Below are 20,381 nucleotides of genomic sequence, written 5' to 3' on the forward strand. Positions count from 1 at the left end.
CTGGCAAGCATTTGAAACATTTACTGAAAGTTTTATCAATACCTTTGCTGTAAATTGCTCGTATGTGAGCTGATTTCTTTTTAATAATATATCGTACTAGAAACATCCTCTTTCATTTGCATTTGTTCAAACAATTGACTGACAATGCCTTAAGTGTAATAATATACTGTATTGTGTCCTAGTAGCCCTCTGGCTAGTTTGTTCTGTTCTCTGTTGGTTCTTTGGTTCTACATTTGTTGTTTGTCTTGTCAGCTATCTGTAAAAGATAAAAATAATCTCCCATTACAAAGGGAATGTGTGCTGGGACTCATGGTGCTCTAAAGACCCTTTCTTTCCAACCTAGCTGATTACTTTTATTGATTTTCTTGTTTCCGCACTCAGTCCTTGGTTTAAAAATCAGTTTGAGTGTGTTGTCTGAATAACTCTGTGCATGCTTTATACAATCTATCTTCAGCTAGTTTATTAGGAGTTTACTCCTTTGTTTCTGTCCAGACAGCTCTTAATAAAGTGATCAATTAATGATGAGCAGAGACTGGTAAGAATGACAATATACCAAACACTCCAGCACTGAGGTTTTCTTTTTCCTTCTGAAGAGATCAAGTTAATTACATGTGGGCTGAGCCACCTGAATTAGAGGAGTTCTGAAACATAATCATTGGTACAGGATGGACAATAATGACCAATTCCATTCAGCTTTTTAAGTTGAAGTGAGAGAAGAAATTTGAAATAGGGCTGAAATAAACAATTGAACACAATAATCTTGCAATGAAGTCTTTGTTTAGGTCAATAACCAGTTGGGCTCCACTGGGACCAGGTTTGGAAACCACAGCACTCGAGGTTGTGCAATGCTGACATGATCCTGTCATAACTCATTTCCTCAAAACCAGGCAGTAGAGCATAACTCTGGTCCTCATGAGTCACAGTGTCTTCAGATTTTCGTTCGACCTGGGATCCTAATGTGATTATGGGCATAAGGTTTTCATCTGATAATTTAAAGACGCTTATAAAATCTATTGGACTGTGTCAGCTGTGCAACTGTACTTTAGAAACATGAAATTTTGTTTGCAGTTACACTGTTGAATAAGAACCTTGGTGGAAGAACCAAGAGACCCATCAATCCAATAACTCAGATATATGCCTTTTAACTTAAAGTAGAAATAATGTTTTCACAGCAATGATGTTTTACTTACTATGTATATATTATTCTTTTGATTTACTGTTAGAACTTTCTGAATGGTTTTTTGCTAGTTCACTGAACTCCTGTTGGACTGTGTTGTACAACACCCTATCTTTCTATGCAGAGTTTACATGCCATGGAAGGCCACGTCATGGTCCGATTCCTGCCAACCATCCTGAACCAACTGTTTCGAGTGTTGACGAGAGCCACGCAGGAAGACGTTGCTGTCAATGTCACCAGGCAAGTGACACAGCCTTAAGAACCAGAGGAGGATACAATGCGTTGATGGGAATCAAGCCTGGGCCTCCCGCATGCTACAACTGAACCACTAATACCACATTTTCCTTTTGTTGTTTCTCCTGAGATCTTTAGCTGTTTGCATGCATTCTGTCTCCTGCTGTATCACAATGAGAACCTCCCCTACCAGCTTATAGAAATTAAATGTCTCAAATTTCTCCATCTTGTGTCAAGGGTGTGCATTTTAACATGACACAGTTCCTTTAACAGCAAGGAAAGTATAGGGAACAACTCACTAATTCTCTTTGCATTAGGCTGTTTATTGAACTGTATTTACCAGCAGTCATATCTTCATAGGGTGTATTGAGCACTGATTCCTCTTGGTTATGAGTAGTTAAGATTACTTAAATTGTGACTTCCAGTAAGTCCTGGCCTATGTATGAAATTACAGAACTATTTGTCTGAACTCGTTCGATTTATCTAAAATCTTTACTACTAAATGCTAGGCTGAATTGGCTTTCAATAATCATTGATGTGGCAAATTTATACTTAATTTATGTAATTAAGTATGGGATAGTTTCATGAATGACTATTTGTATACTGCAGTGAATTAGTAAATGTTTTTTTCCTACAGATTCAGGTGTCCAGTCAGTTCATTTCTAGTTTTCTCTTCTGTATTGGGGGAAAAAAAACGTTTCGTCACAGCAACCCACAAAGGAGCAAACATTTGAAAACCCTTTAAATTAAATTTAAAGACTAAATAAACTTTGGAAATTACCCTTATTTAGTGTAACAACTGGCAGTTACCTGACCTTCTGAAAACACAATCAAATTTAGGATTACCGTCGGTGAAAAGACGTTTTGCTTGAAAAAGGTGGTAGAAAGACCCAGTAGATTGTTACTTTGAAGTGCTTTAAGTGCTGACAGTTTTTAACTTTAGAACACTAGATTTTAAACTTTCCAGTGCCGCACTTCAGTTGACTCCTGTGCTAAGGGTTTGCTTTATTTACATCAATTTCCCTACGGGATTAATAAAGTATTATCTATTTCCAGAGTAATGATTCATATCGTCTCCCAGTGCCATGAGGAAGGATTGGAACACTATCTGCGATCCTATGTAAAGGTAAATGGTGTTGCTGTTACAAATTAGTGATAAAAGAGAAAGTCTTGCTCAGATTATCTAAACAATTATTCTTTTACTTTTTCAAGTATGTTTTTAAGATTGAACCTTGCGCAGCCACCAGTACAAAGACTGTTCATGAGGAACTGGCCAAAGCAATGACTGCAATCCTCAAGCCATCAACTGACTTTCTCACAAGCAACAAACTACTTAAGGTACAGCTTCACTGACATGTTTCCTTGGGTTTGAGGCTGCAGTATTCTCTGCTACTCTTTGAGATGCCAGTGAGGTACAGTACGCTCATTGGCAATCTGTCTTTTTTGAAACTTTGAAAGAGTTGTAGGTATTCCCTTAGGTTAGAAAGAATGAAATAAAATAATTTGAGGAAAAGGGCAAAGCAGTGCGTTTTGGGTGATGGCAATTTTTAATTTTAATTTAATTTTAATTTAATTTTTGTTTTTGTTTTAAGTATTCCTGGTATTTCTTCGAAGCACTGGTGAAGTCTATGGCCCAGTACCTAATTGAAAGCTCTAAAGTGAAGGTAAGGAGTATTCTTCTGAAGACACCAGTGCAGGCAGCATGTGTTCTCGCAAAACATGAGAGTGGTTACGAAGATTTATGAACTGAATTACAGCATTAGCTTGTTGAAAACCGTCAGTCTTTTGTGATTGCCATGATTAAATCAGTAACCATGCTCTTTGAACTTTCGCACAGCCACATTCGTCCCGCAAAATGGCCCCAAATTATAAAGTGGATTCTCAAGCGCAACCACAAAGTTAGTTAACTGTAAACCATTTCTACTTGTTGTTTGTAGTCTTGGCACTAACATCTATAATCAGAAGCACTATGAAGTCAGTCAGGCAGTTCCTGCTCCAACAATGTGCAAAACAAACTATTGAAAAAGTGAAAGATTCACGTTTATGTGTTTACATTGATCTGCCAGCTTTAATGTAGCTGTAGGGTTAAGGAATATGGCAGCCAACCCCAAGGTCCCCTGAAATAAGTGTAGACATGCAATGGAAAAGATGGGTTGTGCCATAACTCTCTGTTCTCAGTTGTCCAGGAACCAGCGATTCTCGGCCTCCTTCCATCATACAGTGGAAACCCTGGTCAACATGCTGATGCCTCACATTACTCAGAAATATAAAGACAACCTGGATGCAGCCAGGAATGCCAACCACAGCCTCGCAGTCTTCATCAAGGTAGAAGGATGCCCCTGACACATTAATTATGGTTTTCATTCACTCTGACTGGTATCTCCACTGTTCCAAAGAAAGGCAGTTACATTAAAAAGCCTTAAATCCAAGTTTGAATGTGGGAACTTTGCTGAAGTAATTGCTAAGGATTAAATTATCAGTTGTCATAAAGTTTTAAGTATCATTATGTCTGTCTTGCTTTATTACAGCGCTGTTTCACTTTTATGGACAGAGGCTTTGTGTTCAAGCAGATTAACAACTACGTCAATTGCTTTGTTCCGGGAGATCCGAAGGTAGCGTTCATAACTTGCACAATTCTTTTTGTCCCTGTGTTTTTGGTAAATTGACCAGTAATACTGTGCAAGCACTTTGGCTGTTTCACAGTGGGGGGGTGGGGGGGGAGTGGAGGTGCATTTCCTTTGTTAACCTTCTGTTTCCTGCTAATGAGTTGTTTTGATTGTTTTGGTGATGGCCTGTGCTGATTTCCATTGTAATTTTAGTCTCCCCTTGAAACAAAATTCTTTGTAGACTCTCTACGAATTCAAGTTTGAGTTTCTGCGTGTGGTGTGTAACCATGAACACTACGTTCCTCTGAACTTGCCCATGCCATTTGGGAAGGGAAGAATTCAGAGGTTCCAAGGTAAGGAATCTGTGCATGCTGGGTTCTTCTCTAATAACACACCAATTAGTTGCGCACATTACGGTTTTTATTACATAGTACACTATGTATATTAATGCTCTTTTAAGTCTTTAAGAAAAGAAACCTTTGTAAAAACACAATAATAAATGCAAGTTCCATAATGTTTTAGGTGTGGATTATTGAGCTCTCTAGTTTTAGGATGGTATTCAGAACACAAGGGTGGTAAAATTATCGTGAGAAATTTTGATAGTTCACCTATCTGGCTACATTTAATGTGATGGTTTTTCCCAAACAATTTTACCTGGCAAAAGACTCACTTAGGAGGATGGAGAGTGTTGTGGTCCACACTGAGAGTGAGCTGGCAAGTCTGTCAGAGAAATCCAGACCACTCTCTCACTTTACACCCAGGTGAACTTATTTAATCATAAAACAGGTGTAGCTGCAAACAACTGAAATTACTTGGCTATTAAATACATGCAAAAACTTAAATCCTTGTGGCGCTAGTACACATTAATTAGGGGTTTTGTTCAGGCTAATATGTTATGTTCAGAGCGGTACTATATTGGCATAAGCAGGCCCAAAGCTAAATAGTCTTTTTTTCTAGTGTATCTTTGTATATCAGCCGTCTGCATGAGCATCCTTAACAGACCATCCGTGATGAACAGTATTGGGTTACCAGAGGCTGCTGTGCTTGACTGCTCTTTCAGGGTTGACATGCACTGCCACCTCTGTGTGAAGGCTGCTCATTGCAGTACGAGAAAGCCTCAATAATATTAAAAAGGTTTTTGTCATGATAAATGATCCTCTTTACATATGAGAGGAACTCAGTATTTGACCCCCTTCCTTAGTTTGAAAAATTGAAATGTCTGGGAACTCGCAGTAGTGTTTCTACAGCTGCCATAGTCGAAATTAAGCTGCTTTGTTTTCATTTTATTCCTCTGTCCTCTTGCTGGTAGAAGTAGATGGCAGCTGGCTGATGCAGCCTTGGCTTTTAGAAACTGTAGACATCTCATATTGCATTGTAGTTGTGTAACAGCTACAGTAACTTATACATGCCTCAGATAAAGCTTAAAAAACTGAAATTAATAATTCTTTTGTTCCAGCAGCCTTATAACCATAGCTTATTTTGTGTTTGTTTCCACTTTTGTTCCCTTTTTTTCTTTTGTAAATTAGCTTTTCTTTCTCCAAACGTGGAGTCACATGATACTCCAGTAGGTAGGTGTGAGGCGTGATGCTTGCATTGTTTGGTGAAAGAATAAAGTGCTGAATAATGGTAATGAGAAATGACAGGCCAAGAAAATGTGCCTTCTAACAAGGTAAAGCAATCAATGCCATGGAAATGTGGGGTGGATGGAGCCTGTGTTTGGCTCAGTTTGTGACCCCTCTTTAAAGATTCAGACAAGCCATAATTTTCTTATGACTGAAAATGATGGGCTGGGTTTCCCCTCATTTTAACCACTGTCTGTATTAATTTCTATCGTAATTAGTTAAACATAAGTGTGTGCTGTAACTGGCTTTTGTATTCAAGATGTACCACCAAAGTGTTTTGGAGGTTGGAGGAACTCGGGAGTTCTGTAGGAATAGGGAATATCCCCCTCTCTTTGTGTGTATCCCAGCAGGCCTGGCTGCAGCAGTTTTTACACTGGCCTTTCAATGTAGACAAATCAGTTCTGGATACCAGCATCCCTGGTCTCTTACAGTGTCTGGGCATAAAGGCTAGGCAATCTTTCATTTCTAGTGCTGACATTAACAGCTCAGCCTGGTATCTTCTTAGCCCCTTGTTCGCTGCACAAACCATCAGATTGAGAGAGCTCTTTTCACTTGGCCTAAAACCAACTTCATTAAAGTGCAATTATCACCTCAGGCCTGACCTGTGGAAACAGAACTGTCCTTACTTTTGGCATTAATTTGGAGATACTGAACAGTGTTCCAACAAGTGATCTTTAAAATCTTGATTTCTTTTCCTTTCAGCATGGAATAAAACTTTACCTGTTTCTTTGCACCCTACGCATGCTAACGCAGCTACCTACTTGAACTTATTAATATACAAGATTCAACTTTTAATTTTAAGTATCTTATTAAGAATTCAGAAAGCTACAGCTATTGTCACACAAGCTGTAGAAACTTTTACTTTCATATTGTTGTTGTAGTAATTGTCTGAAAGAATTAAAATGTATTTTAAGCCAATTACAGCACATATGTTTTTAATTTGCAGAAGTACTGTAAATGCCAACTTACAAGTTGACTGACATTTCAGCAGCCAGTATTTGAAGTGTGATTTGTCATGATTTTACTCTTTTCTACTAACACTTCATGCATTATTAATTTCCTGCAGTTTAAATGAATACCATTCAGTTTGTGAATCATATTTGCTTGTTTGAAGCTTGGCTTATGGTTTCCTGTTTTCTTATGATAGATTTTATTTGTTTTTAATCCTCTTTAAATTTTCGGCACAAAATAGAGACCCTTTTCCTCTGGGTCCTCCTTTCTTCCATTGACTTGCTGTGGAGGTTAATTGACATCTCCCAAGTTCTCCTATATGTGCATGTGTGTTCCCTACAATCAACTGCCCCCCTCCAGTATAGTCCTGCTTAGTACTCTGTAGTTCTGCAATAGGCTTAGGTTTACCACAAAAGTAGCTTTCTTATATCACATAGTTGGATGGATAATGCCCTCAGTACATTCAATCCAATCTCATTGTGATATGGCTCACCAGTTTAGGATTAAATCTGTGCTAGACTAAACATTGATCATTGTGTTAATAATGATAATAGTGAAACATTATGATATGGCATTAATCAAGTCTCAAATCAAGATAAAACAATTAGGGGCTGTGCTCGCACCACAAATGAAAAGAAGTTTAAAGGTTCCAGATTGTACCAACTTTTAGTTACAAAGCTTTAAGTTTTTTTATTTCCCAGAATTTAATTGGTAGAGGGGGAGAGATGTGTTAGAGACTGCACTGTAATTGCATGTTTAACAATAGACTTTCTGTTTAGTCATTTATTTCTCACATCTAGGTGCAGTTAGGGCACAAGGTGTTTATCCTACATACTGTACATGAGCTATAATGACCAAGGTACAGTTCCCAGAATGGAACACTAGACCTTGACATTAACCCTGTGTGAAAGACTGTATAAAAACTGAAGAACTGAGGAGACAGCAAATCCCTTTTGGCTCTTTATTTGTGAATTTGGATTAGTGCCCGGTGTCTGTCTAAACGCTTTCGGTTTACTGCCATAGTCTGACTCACTCTATTACTCGAATGACATTTGATTATTAAATATCCTCTGTGTCAGAGAAGATGTGTTTATTTTATTTACCAATTGTGTTTTGTTATCACATCGAACTTTCGTTCAGCCAAGACGAGAACTTGCACTGGACTGATTTCTTTGTTTGGACAGAAAACCGTGCCTGAATGTCCTGCTGTACCGACTGTTCAGTGAGCCTTAGTGTTGCCAGAAAGTGATTGATAGCTCTCAGATGTTGTTGCTGTACACGCACTCTTTCACTTATGTCTTTGAGGGCTGGCCATAAGCTAGCTTGCTTAATTTTGCACAAAATCAGTAGTCTTGGAATTTTCAACAAAATGAAAGCAAATATTTCTCCAATTGTAATTACTGTATATGGTTTTGCATTGTCAAATCTTGATACTCTAAACATACTTCCTGAACTATCAAAAATACGAAAAAGAGCTAAATTTACTGTGTTTGCTACTGCAAATCAGCGTTGTATAGTTCTGTCAGGGATCTCTGCTGCTCAGTGGAGCAGCTAACCTTTTTTAATTAAAGGCTAAGATACTGTGTATGGCCTCACTGAGCAATCACCAGTTGTAGTTTAGACCCGTTTTCATCTTTCCATTGTGCTTTTTTTATTTCACTTAGGAAATGTTTGTGTGCATGAACTGTATAAAAGAATTTTCCCAAAGATCTGGGTTTGAGTTATACAGCAAACTAGTATAAGTGTTAAATTTGAATTTCAAGCTGAGAGGAAATATGCAGAACAGGACTGCTTTTGTGATTTTAATTAATGATTTCAGATGAATTATATTGGTTTGTATCCCTTTGAAATTCAATTACTCCACACAACTGGCCTCATTTTACAGTGCCCATAAGGCTGTCATAATATATCTTTTGAGTGCAGGTAGAATCGTGTTTAAAGCTCTGGACTCAGCAGACTGGAGGGTTTTGAGTTCAAATATTGGGTGGGACTCTGCTGATCCTTTAGACACCTTGCTGAATGAGAGTTTATTCTCAGTCAACATATCTGATTAAATAAAGGCTTTATTGTAACAAGAATTTAGTTAGGGAAATCACAACAATTTTCACAGATTTATTGTTATGAGGACTATTATAAACTGCATAGGTACACTTTCACTTTGACTTTGGTAATATTGTCAATAACAATAAACATGAAGAAACAGGCGTTCTTTTGAAGTACAATGTCCACATGCTTTTTCCTTAAAACTTCAAAGTAGCTAGACTGGTCTAGACTGGGAATATCTTGGTAATTATTTGGTAGGAATCCGCTAATAGGTTACTTTATTTTCATGCAGTTATTGTTCATGTACAGTGTGTTCCTGTAATATTCACTGAAGCTTTACTTCACTGCTAAAACTTACAGTATTTGTTTTGATATTTGTAGATACTGCATGCATTTTCCAACAAATGTAGTTTCCAGGCTGTTTATGAACAGGCTTCATGACAATGATGTTTACCCTTTCAAGACACCACAATGTAGATTACACAATGTGGAGTACATGCACAGTGAAAACTCACTGTGTTCATTCTAGCTTTAAGTACATGAAACAATGTAAACCAAATTAATACTATCATCAGAATTTTACTAGGTAATTGTATAGTTGTTATGGAACTGCAGAGTGTTACCTAGTAACCTATACACATCTGTATTTCCTAAGTGAGAATTAATTAAGTCTGTTACCTTCTATTTAGATTGTGGTAATGTAAGCAGGGAAAAGTATGAGGCATGATTTTCAGGCTGTAAAATCTCACAGTGGTAGTTGATGTATGAAGAAATGTTTAATTTTTAATGTTTTTTAATTTAAAATTTAGTTTTAGTTTGTTTCTATTAAAGAAAAAGGGTAACAAACTCTCTAAACCCTTCATTCTAAAGAAAGTAAAAAAGTATGTTTTGTTCGACATTATTGTAGTAAACATTGCCGTATTCCTAAAACACAGAGTTCATGTACAGTTTAGACAGCCTGAGAGATTGTGATTTTAATTTCTGTGGTAGGTAACCCTCAATACTTCTCTCTGGACTGTGTCAATCTTGCTGATATTGAAGGAAAAAACATGTACTTGTGGTAAAAAGCAGCCACTTCCACTTTTCTTTCTGATTTCCCCTTTTTTTCCTGGCTTTCCCACTCTTCAGACCTGCAGCTGGATTATTCTTTAACGGATGACTTCTGCAGAAACCATTTCTTGGTCGGCCTTCTGCTGAGAGAAGTGGGGAGTGCTCTCCAGGAGTTCAGAGAAATCCGGCAGATTGCCATCAGTGTGCTCAAGGGCCTCATGATCAAGCACACGTTCGATGACCGATACTCCTCGAAGGTGAGGGAGTACAAGCATTGCGTGAGCGACAGTTGCTCCTTCAAAGTGCCTCCTCTTTGGAAGACGGGGCTCTCAAACGCCTTCGACACTGTTCAGTTTTGGTGCCCATGCTGGAATTATTCTTCCTGCCTTTTTAAGGAAAAATGTTCATTAAGGAATGGGTTTTGCTGTTACCTATTATTGTTGTTAATTGTCTTCCTGGTTAAAGGCTAACTTTAAAAAACACATCTGTTCCAGGGTAGTGTTTGTGTGCAGATTTCCTGCAGGAATAATGTAGACACTTGACCACTGCCAGAGGCCGGCCGACTACAACTATGAAGAAACTCTAATTTTCCATCGTGACTGTACCAAGTAAAACTTTACTAAGCTGCATCTGTTACTTGCTTTTTGTCGTTTCAGAGCCAGCAGGCGAGACTAGCCACGCTGTATTTCCCCCTCTTCAGCTTGCTGCAGGAGAATGTACACAGAGTCAACGTGAAAGACGTCTCCCCTTTCGCCATTAACCATTCCAACAATGTACGGCTGCTTGCGCCACCTGCTGGCTGTTGCTTTATACTACAGAGCAGGAATTTTCCAGTTTGAGATTTTCATTTGTGTTCCTGTTGTTGATGATGTATTTGTGCTTGTGTGATTTTAGAATGTGAGAGATGACTCTCTCCTGGGGAGTGCCATGATGACACCTCAGAAGCCAGGGAGCAGTCTGGACAACAGTTTGCATAAGGATGTTTTTGGTGTAATCTCCGGAACAGGTCAGGAAAGCTCTTACTTGGGGATATGTTTACTCAGAGTACTTTTATGGGAAGTTCAAAACAATATTTCAGTATAATAAAACAATAATATTTTCAAAACATTATACTGAACTATGTGGAAGTATTAAAAGTATTAAAAAAATATATGGGAGTTGTGGGAGTATGAAACACAATAACCAGCCGTGTTGTTAAAGTCAATACTTTAGCTTCTGTCAAGAAGCTGGATGAGGTCCTTGGATCAATAAGGTATTACAGTAACTACCAAAAAGACCTGATGGTTTTCACTATATTTGCAGTAATTGACAGTCACTTATAGAAAGTTTATTTGTTATTCTGCCTTTCTCAAAATGGCCTGTTTAAATACCCCCTCTCTCCACCTCTGGAATTTTAATTGGCTAGGTAATTCTTAATTTCTCCAACATTTCTGCTCTCTGCTGTGTGTTTGAGCTGCTGACACAAACATGGCCGCCAAAAGAAACCATTCACAGGGTGCTGTACATGTCCTGTAGGCATGTCAGGTGCTGCCAGGGTTACAGTTTACAGCACGTGCAGATTGAGGTAGATTCGGACTAACAGCCAGCACCCTTTGCTTCTGTAGCGTCTCCACATGCCTCCTCCACTCCGAACATCAACTCCGTGCGTCATGCGGACTCCCGTGGCTCCCTTATCAGCACCGATTCTGGAAGCAGCCTTCAGGAGAAGGGCAGTGACAAGACCAATTCTCTGGATAAGGTAGAGCTTCACGGCCACTGGGCAGTGAATCTGTTCATAGGAGTATGAGTACTTTATGTTAGAGCTTCATTTACCTTCATGTAAGGAGAGTCCTATTACAAAGCACATCACCACTTAACCAATCAAGGGGAATGTGTTAAGGTTAAAGAAATCTGTGTATTTGAAAGAGATTGCTTAGGTCATGATCTTTCTTTTGCATCTAAGAATTATTGAGAAAGCTTTGTGCTGTTGAATTTAGATACTTTATTAATCCTGTGAGGGAAATTGCAGTGCAACAGCAGCCAGGCACAGTCAACATGGCACAGTGTAACGAAATGATACAATAATACAACAATACAATACAGTAAGTACAGTCAGTGAGAAGTGCAGTAACAAATGGACTATATGGAATTGCACACAGTACAGAATATACGAAACAAACCATAATATAATATACACATCAGTTGTAAACAGAAAAACCAGCTGTAAACAGAGAATTCATGTTTAGTCCAGAAACAAGTCAATGTTGCCCCTGCCCAGACACACAGTGGATGAGTTGTACAACTTATGGCAGAAGGCAAGAATTGACCATCTGTAGCGCTCCCAGTCGCACCGTGGTTGGATCAGCCTATTGCTGAATGTGCTCCTCATTCTGACAAGCATGTCATAGAGGGGATGGGAGACGTTGTCCATGATGCCCATTAATCTGGACACCATTCTCCTCTCAGCTACATTTGGACACCGTTCTTCTCAGCCTTCTCCTCTTAGAATGTTGTGTATGCTTATTTGGCAAAATGCGATGATAAACTTTTTTTGGTTAAAATGAAAAATAACTTCAACATTTGCTGAAAGTGAGAAATATAGCTTCACCTTACTTGAAAGTGCACACAAACCACGGTAAATAGCGAGAGTGCCACAGTAGAGAGCAACTGCAGGTGGTTCCAAGTGCCATAACTCAGGCTTCAAGTACAGTAAGGGTGCAGTGTGAATGTGCAGTTTTTGGAGGCACCAGAATGCCGTCTATTAACTACGACTTGTACCATTGACCCACCCATGCCTTCCTGCTGGCAGAGAGAGAAACTAATCCGGAGGCACTCTGCCAACGTGCTGCGCCCCAGCGCAGAGACTGAGGATAGCTCCCACTTGACCCGGAGAAATCGTGCCACCATGGACTTTTCCTTGCTCACAGTCCCCACCCTGCAAGAGAATATCTTGCGTGCCGCCCTTCCTCTCCAAGTACAAGCCCTCTCTGTCTCCCCTCTGCACCCCCTGGAGTGTCCCTTTGGGAGTGACGTGTGTTTCAGTTTGCTGGGGCTTTCCTTTGCCACAGGTGTGCAGCAGATTCCATTAACTGAGCCAGGCTCTTGGCACTTACATTGACGTACCGTACATCGCAAATTACTGGGGAGGATGAGTGTCTACCTTCATCACATCTGCCATTTTGAACTCATGTTGTTCTGGAAGAACATCACAGTCTACATCTACATTGTTCTTTACTGCTACTGTGAATTCCGAAGAATCCCAGACCTGTTGCAAAAAAACACCTAATTTTGCAAACCTTCTGAATTCTATTGCGTTAATAATAAGGAAGTGTGAAACTGAAGGAAGAGGACTTTTTTATGGTTCCCATTCCCATTAATTCCCACCAGTGCAATTTCAGGATGGCTGTACTGCAGTGAGGGGGAAATTAGTTATCTGAAATTATGAATTGATGAGAAATGTAAATTGGAATTGAAGGAGCTGGAATTTGCTAATTCACTCAAGATTAATTAAGAAATTGCAAAATTCAGTTGCCAGTATTGCTCCAATAATAATGACAAAGATGTCACAGTCAATGGAAAATGGCTCATCATAATAAAATATTTTGGTTTAAACGTTTCATTTGACTATCACAATAAAAACCTTTATTAGAGTACTGTATCACAGATTCTTGTGCAAACGATCTGGCTATGAAGCTTGAATATGTCAGCGTGCGTGGCAATAAATTACAGACTGAAACATCTGCACGGTGAAATAAAAATCTTTGCACTAATGCTCATCAAAGACGACAGACGCCAGTAATGACCATAACTACAAATCATTAAGAGAGTGACAAAACAGGTTTTCAATGTAATAGGTTTAGGCCTTTCCCAAAGGAACCTGCTGTCGTACTTTGGCAAAGCCTGTTCTAGAATTGTATTATTCTGTGTGTGGCGTTTTTGTGTTTTTGCTACCTTTGCTGTCTGTAGCGATTTGAATTGTGTGAGGAATAGGGTGTAGCTGGTGAAAGCTGAACTAGCATAGAAGTAAAAAGCTGAGAGATCCCATTAGCCCTGCATTGTAGTGGTCTTTAAGTGTCCCTGGAGCTTCAGAAAGAAGCACATTAATGGTTGTTATTGATGATTCCTATTTTCCACATAATTTAATATTCTACTGTTTCTCACTGTAGAGCCTCCCTTATGTATTTTGCCTAGGTTGGGTTAATACATTAAAAATGGTAGCATTCTATTATTAATGAATAGCCTAGTTTCTGTCTTTTAAAATGAGAAATAGGACATTAAATCAGGGCTGTTCTGTTTCTCGTCTAATAAAAGGATTTGAAAAGCTTGAAATCAAAGGGAGTAAATTAAGTTAAGATGAGCCAGGCCCATAATTACATGTAAGCAGCTTAGGTTATGCTGATGATACTTTAATCAGTATGCTTGAAAGTTCTGAAAAAAGCAGACATGCATTTATTAATAATAATTAAATCACTTCTGATAACAGAGATCACAGTCAGCCCAAGCCCAATTGTAGGAGTATCTTTGCTGTGAGGCATGCCAGTGACTAACACACTCACTCCTTCCCTGTGCTGCTAAGCATCCCTCTTTCTCCCTTTCAGAATCAGCCAGCATCCTCACTGGGGAGCTGCGTCATACGCTGTGACAAGCTGGACCAGGCCGAGATCAAGAGTCTGCTCATGTGCTTTCTCCATGTGCTCAAAAGCATGTCTGAGGGTAGGAAGAGACTGCTACACTGTACAAAAGAGTGCATCAATTTCTGCCTTTTCAGCACCTTGGACTCTGTAGCTTGTCAGCAGATTTAAGATTTTAATCATCCATCCATTTCCTAACCACTTTAACCCTTTTTTGCTGGAGCCTATCCTGGCAAGCAACGGCTGCAAGGCAGGGGACACCCTGCATGGGACACCCGTCCACAGACGAGGATGTGCACACACTCAGACCAGGGTCAATTCTGCCAGAAGTCAGTTCAACTACTAGCGTATCTTAGGACTGTGGGAGAAAATTCACACAAACCTGGGGAGAACATGCAAACTCCACACCCCAGGAATTGAACCCAGTGCCCCAGTGCTGGAAGGGATAAATGCTAACTACTGCACCACTGGTCTGTCTGGATCATAGTCATGCTTTTGAGTAATCATTCAAAAACAGATTAAAATATTATTTTTAGCAGCTCAGAACTATAGATATTTTTCTTTAAATCTGACATTTAAATAACAATATCCTCATGCAGTTCCCAGGATATTAATGTGTTCCTTTTAAAATTTTGTATATTACATACTATGTATATTTTGTATATTATGTTCTGACTGAGTCTGTAGTACTTCTGTTTTGCTTGAACAAAATGTTTTAACACTGCAGTGCTGCAAAGCTGTGTAGTTTGAATTCACACACATTCACTCTTTTCTAGATGCCCTGTTCACTTATTGGAATAAGGCTTCTTCAACGGAGCTGATGGATTTTTTCACACTCGTAGAGTAAGTTATTGTCTGACAAATACACTGCTAATTTTTATATTCCGTTTTGACATATCAGCACATGCTGCCTACCTTCACTCCTACAGAGCTGACTGCTTGGGTTCAGGAAACTTGATAAAGCAATGTGTCGACCTCTCGTACTGCATCCTGATAGCATCATCTAGTACCTGGTCAATTCAGAAAAAACGAACAATCATAGTGTTTAACACTTCTATTGCACAAAGACTGGTCTTTCACCTGGGTTTAAAGCAATACAGAGCCCTGTGACATTACAATGGGCAGGCTTAATGGAGACAGTGCCCCTGAAGCACAAGACCCTGCAACACTACCTGAGATCTTGTGCGTCTAATGCAGACAGTGCAGAAAGCTGGATCTTTATTTTGAGGGTGTGGAAGTGTTGTGGGAGAGAAAAATGTGACTCTTACGTGTGAAGAGCAGCAACAGTGTATCTCACAGAGTACAGAATACAATAAGAACTGAAGCAGCTGAAAAATGAAGGTGAGATTAGTTACTTCTTGAAGCTATTAAATATGAGATGCCTTTCACTACCAGGGCTTAAATTGGGATACCATGACAAAGATGGAAAAATCACATTAAGTATTAGCCTTGGGAGAAAGTAATATAACATGGATAGGAAAATCTTCTCACATTAAGATTAAGTGAAAGAACAATAATTTGTTTCGCATGCAGTTGAGGGAAAAGTTAAGAGTTTTGTTTTCAGCCCAAAAGTCAATTGTAAGACCCAGATTTCAGATAATGTAACCATGATGTAAAATGTGCTGATATGCGTAATATAATACGGTATGTAATATATGGTTTGTATTGTACTGTACTTATATTTAGAATTGAGCTACAATGGCACTGTATTGCCCTTGGAAATCCTTTTTTCTGTTATTAAGTAGCCAAGGTTTCAGATTGGGTTTTGGCTCCTGCTAATCTTTTTCAAAATAAGTCATTATCTTTCTGGTCTTCCGTTTCTCTTTGTCCAGAGTGTGTCTTCATCAGTTCAGATACATGGGAAAGCGATACATTGCAAGGTAAGGTTTGTAGTTTCCTTAGCTTCCTCTGCAGAACTGTTTTTTTTGTGAAATCAAAAAATATATATTTTTCTCATTCACTGTTCTTTTGCACATAACTAAGGACAATTAAAGCAGCTCTAACTGTTGTGATTATTCCATATTTATCTGTTTTGCTAAAGTTTTGTTTTATTTCACTTGTCACAATCAGTTGACTTTACCATTACTCAGTTTGTGAATGTACAGTCTGAAGGTGATTCAGCTGCATATAGAACCTTGCACATGTTAAGGGTCATAAATGTAGCATTGTAGGTTTGGTTTCTTATTATTTGTGTTCTTTGCTGAACTGTTAATTGACGACTTAGTCATAGAAGAATACAAACAACTTTTAAACCATGCAGCAAATCGCGAGTTTCAAAGCCATTTTATGATGTATCTCTTCTAATCAAGAGATTTGAGTTGTGTTAGACATATGAGAGTTTGAAGTTACAAATTACAGATCTTCAAAAAAACCTGGGCTGTGATGCTTCAGGAAGCCACAAAATCAGTGTACATACTGTACCATACGCTCTAACGTGTGTTTTAACGTGTAAAATTGGGAGTCCCAAAAGCCCATTGATATTTGCGCAGCTTATAAAAGTAAGATTTCCAAAAATATAAAAAAGTTTGAGGTTCCTCACAATAAAGTGGGGTGGAATAACTCATTCCCTTTTGTCCACATTCTCAAATAACTCCCTACAGTTTTTAACGGTTTTGTCTGTTCCTATTTCTTCTGGGTTTGTTTGCGTCTTGCCTTGATTGCGTTAATAATACTGTTCACATAATCACCTTTGACGCACCTCATGCGCTTCCTCTGAGTCATTCTGGAGAGGGTACACTGTGGGATCCAGTTCACAGCCCTTTCTAACACGCCTTCACTTTTTCTGTTTTTCGTACTTGAATGCTGACAAGTTTAACTATGTAATGGCTCCTGTCCCCTCCTGCTTGGGTAAGACCAAGGTGTTAGTGTTGTTTTGCACAGACGCATGTTTCTCCATTTTTCCTCCGTCTTGGATGGCCTGGTCATATTTCACACTGCATTTCATGTTTCAGTCTTTTGCTTGTGGATTTCCTCATTTTTTCCATCACAGGCGTTTAGTTGTGGCTACTTGCATGTTGCAAAATTTGGACATTTCTATGCTGCGTTGCCTAAAAGAATATAAACTTTTGTGTGCACGCTCCATTTCGAAGCTGCATTGTCTTTCCTTTCTGTGTGGCTGTGCATGACTTGGATGTGTTGTTTGCTGTGTGTTATATGGACTCCTGCAAAAACCATAAGGAATGGCCACACGACGGGGGCAGATCTATCCAAAACTACTGTGTGTGTCATTTAGGGGGGGAAAAGAACCTATACCTGCATATGCATTTGTAAACCTTTTGAGAAATATAATTGATACTGTAACAGTCAAGATGTAACAAAATAGACTGTGGAAATGTAGATCTTTCACATAAAGACAGCCTGCTTACTAACTCTCTGCTTGGCTGCTTGGTGGCCATGTCTAACATTGCTGTATATCCCATTTCCTCATTAGGAACCAGGAGGGGGTGGGACCTGTAGCACATGAACGGAAATCTCAGACTTTGCCTGTGTCCCGTAACAGAGCAGGAATGATGCATGCCAGATTACAGCAGCTCAGCAGCCTGGATAATTCGTACACTTTTAACCACAGTAAGTCCAGCAACCTCCAGACATAAGTCCTCTCTGCCTCTTCCTCTTCCATTGTTTGCCTCATCATCATCTCCTCATAATATCCTCATCATCGCCAGGGACAATCTCCAGTATACCCTTCCCAGAAGCCCCGCAGAGCAGGTCAATCATGGTCATTGCCTCACCTGCAATGAGTCACATGCGTCCTTTGCAGATCTTGGTTATCTGAAAAGATTACTATTGCTGTGTTCCATGTAAGGTACATTGTCAGGTGAATTGGGCTGTATTTTGTCTGATTTTGTGTTGGTTGTTTTGCCTGCCACAGGTGATTTCACATTTGGTAACTACCAGTGAACAAACAGAGTTCTGTCTGGCATTTGTAAAGGTGGCTGTATGGAAAGAGCAGTGATTGTAAAAGGCATCAGGTCATTTTAAGTTTTTTCGCTAGAGTGTTAAAGGCTCCATACATAAACAACCAAACACAAACATGGGAGGGAAATTGTACTCACCTTAACATCTTTTCAAATAACCAAAGTCCACAGTGAATCAGCCACTGAGACAGCTGTTGCCATTGAGACCAGTTTAATATGCTATGTGTTAATTTCTATTATAAAGGGGGAAAAGTGTTCCATTTATTGGTAAGTCTAAGAAAATTATTTTTTTCTCTTAATGAAGTGACTTTTTCTGTGTTTTCAGTGTAAGAAAGATATCAAGTGTACTTGGAATTTCTGTAGATCATGGTAAGAATTAATCAGGTTGGCAGCCAGCTTGCACAATTTTCACCAGCCTTCAGCAGATGGTGCTGTTGTCATAAGAGCATGCCATTTCAGTTGGGAATGTTCCTTTTCCCTGTTTCCTGCCCTGTCGCCATTTCCTTCTGCCCCTTACATGTTTTTACTGCATTTTAATAGCTTAATTTTTCACTATTTGAGACTCTTATTTGAATGTTAACCCTGTAATCATGATACTGTAGTTGCTGCTGCATTTATTCCAACTGTAAAATAAAACCAGATTTTCTACTTTACATGTACAGCTGCGCTTTACAGAAATGACAGATTTGCCATTTTCAGTAGAAGGAGAGATGATGCTACAGTGCTGTCATGTCTTCCTTATAGGCTACACCCATTCAGATGCTGACGTGTTGAACCAGTCTCTGCTGGAAGCAAATATTGCGACAGAAGTGTGCCTTACTGTGCTGGATACACTGAGCATTTTCATCATGGGGTTCAAGGTAGACCAAGGGCTACCTTTCTTTGTGTAACACGTTTCATAATGGAAATTCCCAATAGGTCTTAGCTGACTAACACAGCAATAGCACAGTTGTGGTTTGTATGAATTCCATTGGCAATGTCATAGAAAATCCCTGTTTGTCAACTCTGTTTTAAAAACTGTAACCCTGATCCTAGTCATAATCCTAATCCCTGTTGTGATGCAAACACAATAACCCTAAAACAAGCAAAAAGCAGTAACACACAAAAGGCTGCCAATGGCTTTCAGTCAGAGCACACTATGAATTTGTGCTAAAGCCATTCTTTCAATGAAGCTCTTTACATAATGCTCATAAGCAGACCTTAATTTTTTTTTAAGGATAAATAAGTTAAGAGCATAAGAAAGGTTACATTTGATGGTTAGCTGTTTATTGATCCAAGGATATTATCCAGCTGTATCTTGAAGGATGTCAAAGTATCGACAAACACATGGCTGGCTAGCTTGTTTCAGACTCCTACGACCCTTTGGATAAATAAATGCCTCACTTCCTAAAGTGTTGTAGTTTCACTATCATATAGTTTTGTGTGGTTTCTGCTTGTGTTTTCTAGTTCATTTGTCAGATGTGAATACAACTTTTTTGCTCACATTACTATGATTTATGTAGTTTAGCAATGTAGTACTGTCTTGTCTTTTCTAATTTTTCTCTGAAGTGAAGAATACAATTGCATTTGAGTGCTTTTGCCCGCCCTCACAGACTCAGTTGTGTGCAGACCATGGCCATAATCCGCTGATGAAGAAGGTGTTTGAGGTCCTTCTTTGCTTCCTTCAAATCAATCAGTCTGAAGCCGCTCTGAAACAAGTCTTTACTTCACTGCGAACTTTCATTTACAAGGTGAGTGCTGAGTGACTGTTCAGTCCAAGTGACAGGTATGAAATAAGAGGAGTTGAAACATTTTTTACCAATACAAGTGATGTGCTGGGAGCAATGAGGTCATCTTTCTCTGTACCTACAGTTTCCATGCACATTTTTCGATGGCCGGGCGGACATGTGCGCTTCCTTCTGCTATGAGATCCTGAAATGCTGTAACTCCAAGCTCAGCTCCATCCGCAGTGACGCAGCCCATCTCCTCTATTTTCTCATGAAGAGCAACTTCGATTACACAGGACGGAAATCTTTTGTCCGGACACACCTCCAGGTTAGTTAATTCCAGTGTCAATACAATTATCTGTACATGTGTAGGTATATAAGAGGGCAGGTCCTGAATATTTTTGCTGGTATATAATCGTATAGTGCAAAATTATGTATTGGTACTTTGATGTGATCTAAGAGTAA

At 39.1% G+C, this 20,381-nt stretch overlaps 1 protein-coding gene across 19 annotated transcripts in view; it reads left to right on the top strand.

Annotated features, from left to right (window-relative positions):
* Window positions 1-20,381, top strand: part of LOC102689632 (dedicator of cytokinesis protein 9) — a 157,089-nt gene that overhangs the window by 119,013 nt on the left and 17,695 nt on the right. For 6 of the 19 annotated variants that reach the window (XM_069179239.1, XM_015363464.2, XM_015363468.2 and 3 more), the window contains exons 24-42: window positions 1,302-1,417; window positions 2,468-2,537; window positions 2,624-2,749; window positions 3,004-3,075; window positions 3,590-3,736; window positions 3,940-4,023; window positions 4,259-4,370; window positions 5,544-5,585; window positions 9,762-9,940; window positions 10,340-10,456; window positions 10,578-10,689; window positions 11,288-11,421; window positions 14,261-14,375; window positions 15,070-15,136; window positions 16,126-16,173; window positions 17,724-17,860; window positions 18,955-19,070; window positions 19,803-19,940; window positions 20,062-20,244. In XM_069179239.1, coding sequence (XP_069035340.1) covers window positions 1,302-1,417; window positions 2,468-2,537; window positions 2,624-2,749; window positions 3,004-3,075; window positions 3,590-3,736; window positions 3,940-4,023; window positions 4,259-4,370; window positions 5,544-5,585; window positions 9,762-9,940; window positions 10,340-10,456; window positions 10,578-10,689; window positions 11,288-11,421; window positions 14,261-14,375; window positions 15,070-15,136; window positions 16,126-16,173; window positions 17,724-17,860; window positions 18,955-19,070; window positions 19,803-19,940; window positions 20,062-20,244 — 2,115 coding nt within the window. Of the gene's footprint in view, window positions 1-1,301; window positions 1,418-2,467; window positions 2,538-2,623; window positions 2,750-3,003; window positions 3,076-3,589; window positions 3,737-3,939; window positions 4,024-4,258; window positions 4,371-5,543; window positions 5,586-9,761; window positions 9,941-10,339; window positions 10,457-10,577; window positions 10,690-11,287; window positions 11,422-14,260; window positions 14,376-15,069; window positions 15,137-16,125; window positions 16,174-17,723; window positions 17,861-18,535; window positions 18,580-18,954; window positions 19,071-19,802; window positions 19,941-20,061; window positions 20,245-20,381 lie in introns of all 19 variants that reach the window. The other 13 variants (XM_015363482.2, XM_069179237.1, XM_069179242.1 and 10 more) reach the window with 5 other exon arrangements.

Source organism: Lepisosteus oculatus, chromosome 15 (genome assembly GCF_040954835.1).
Source record: "Lepisosteus oculatus isolate fLepOcu1 chromosome 15, fLepOcu1.hap2, whole genome shotgun sequence".
Lineage (NCBI taxonomy): Eukaryota > Metazoa > Chordata > Actinopteri > Semionotiformes > Lepisosteidae > Lepisosteus > Lepisosteus oculatus.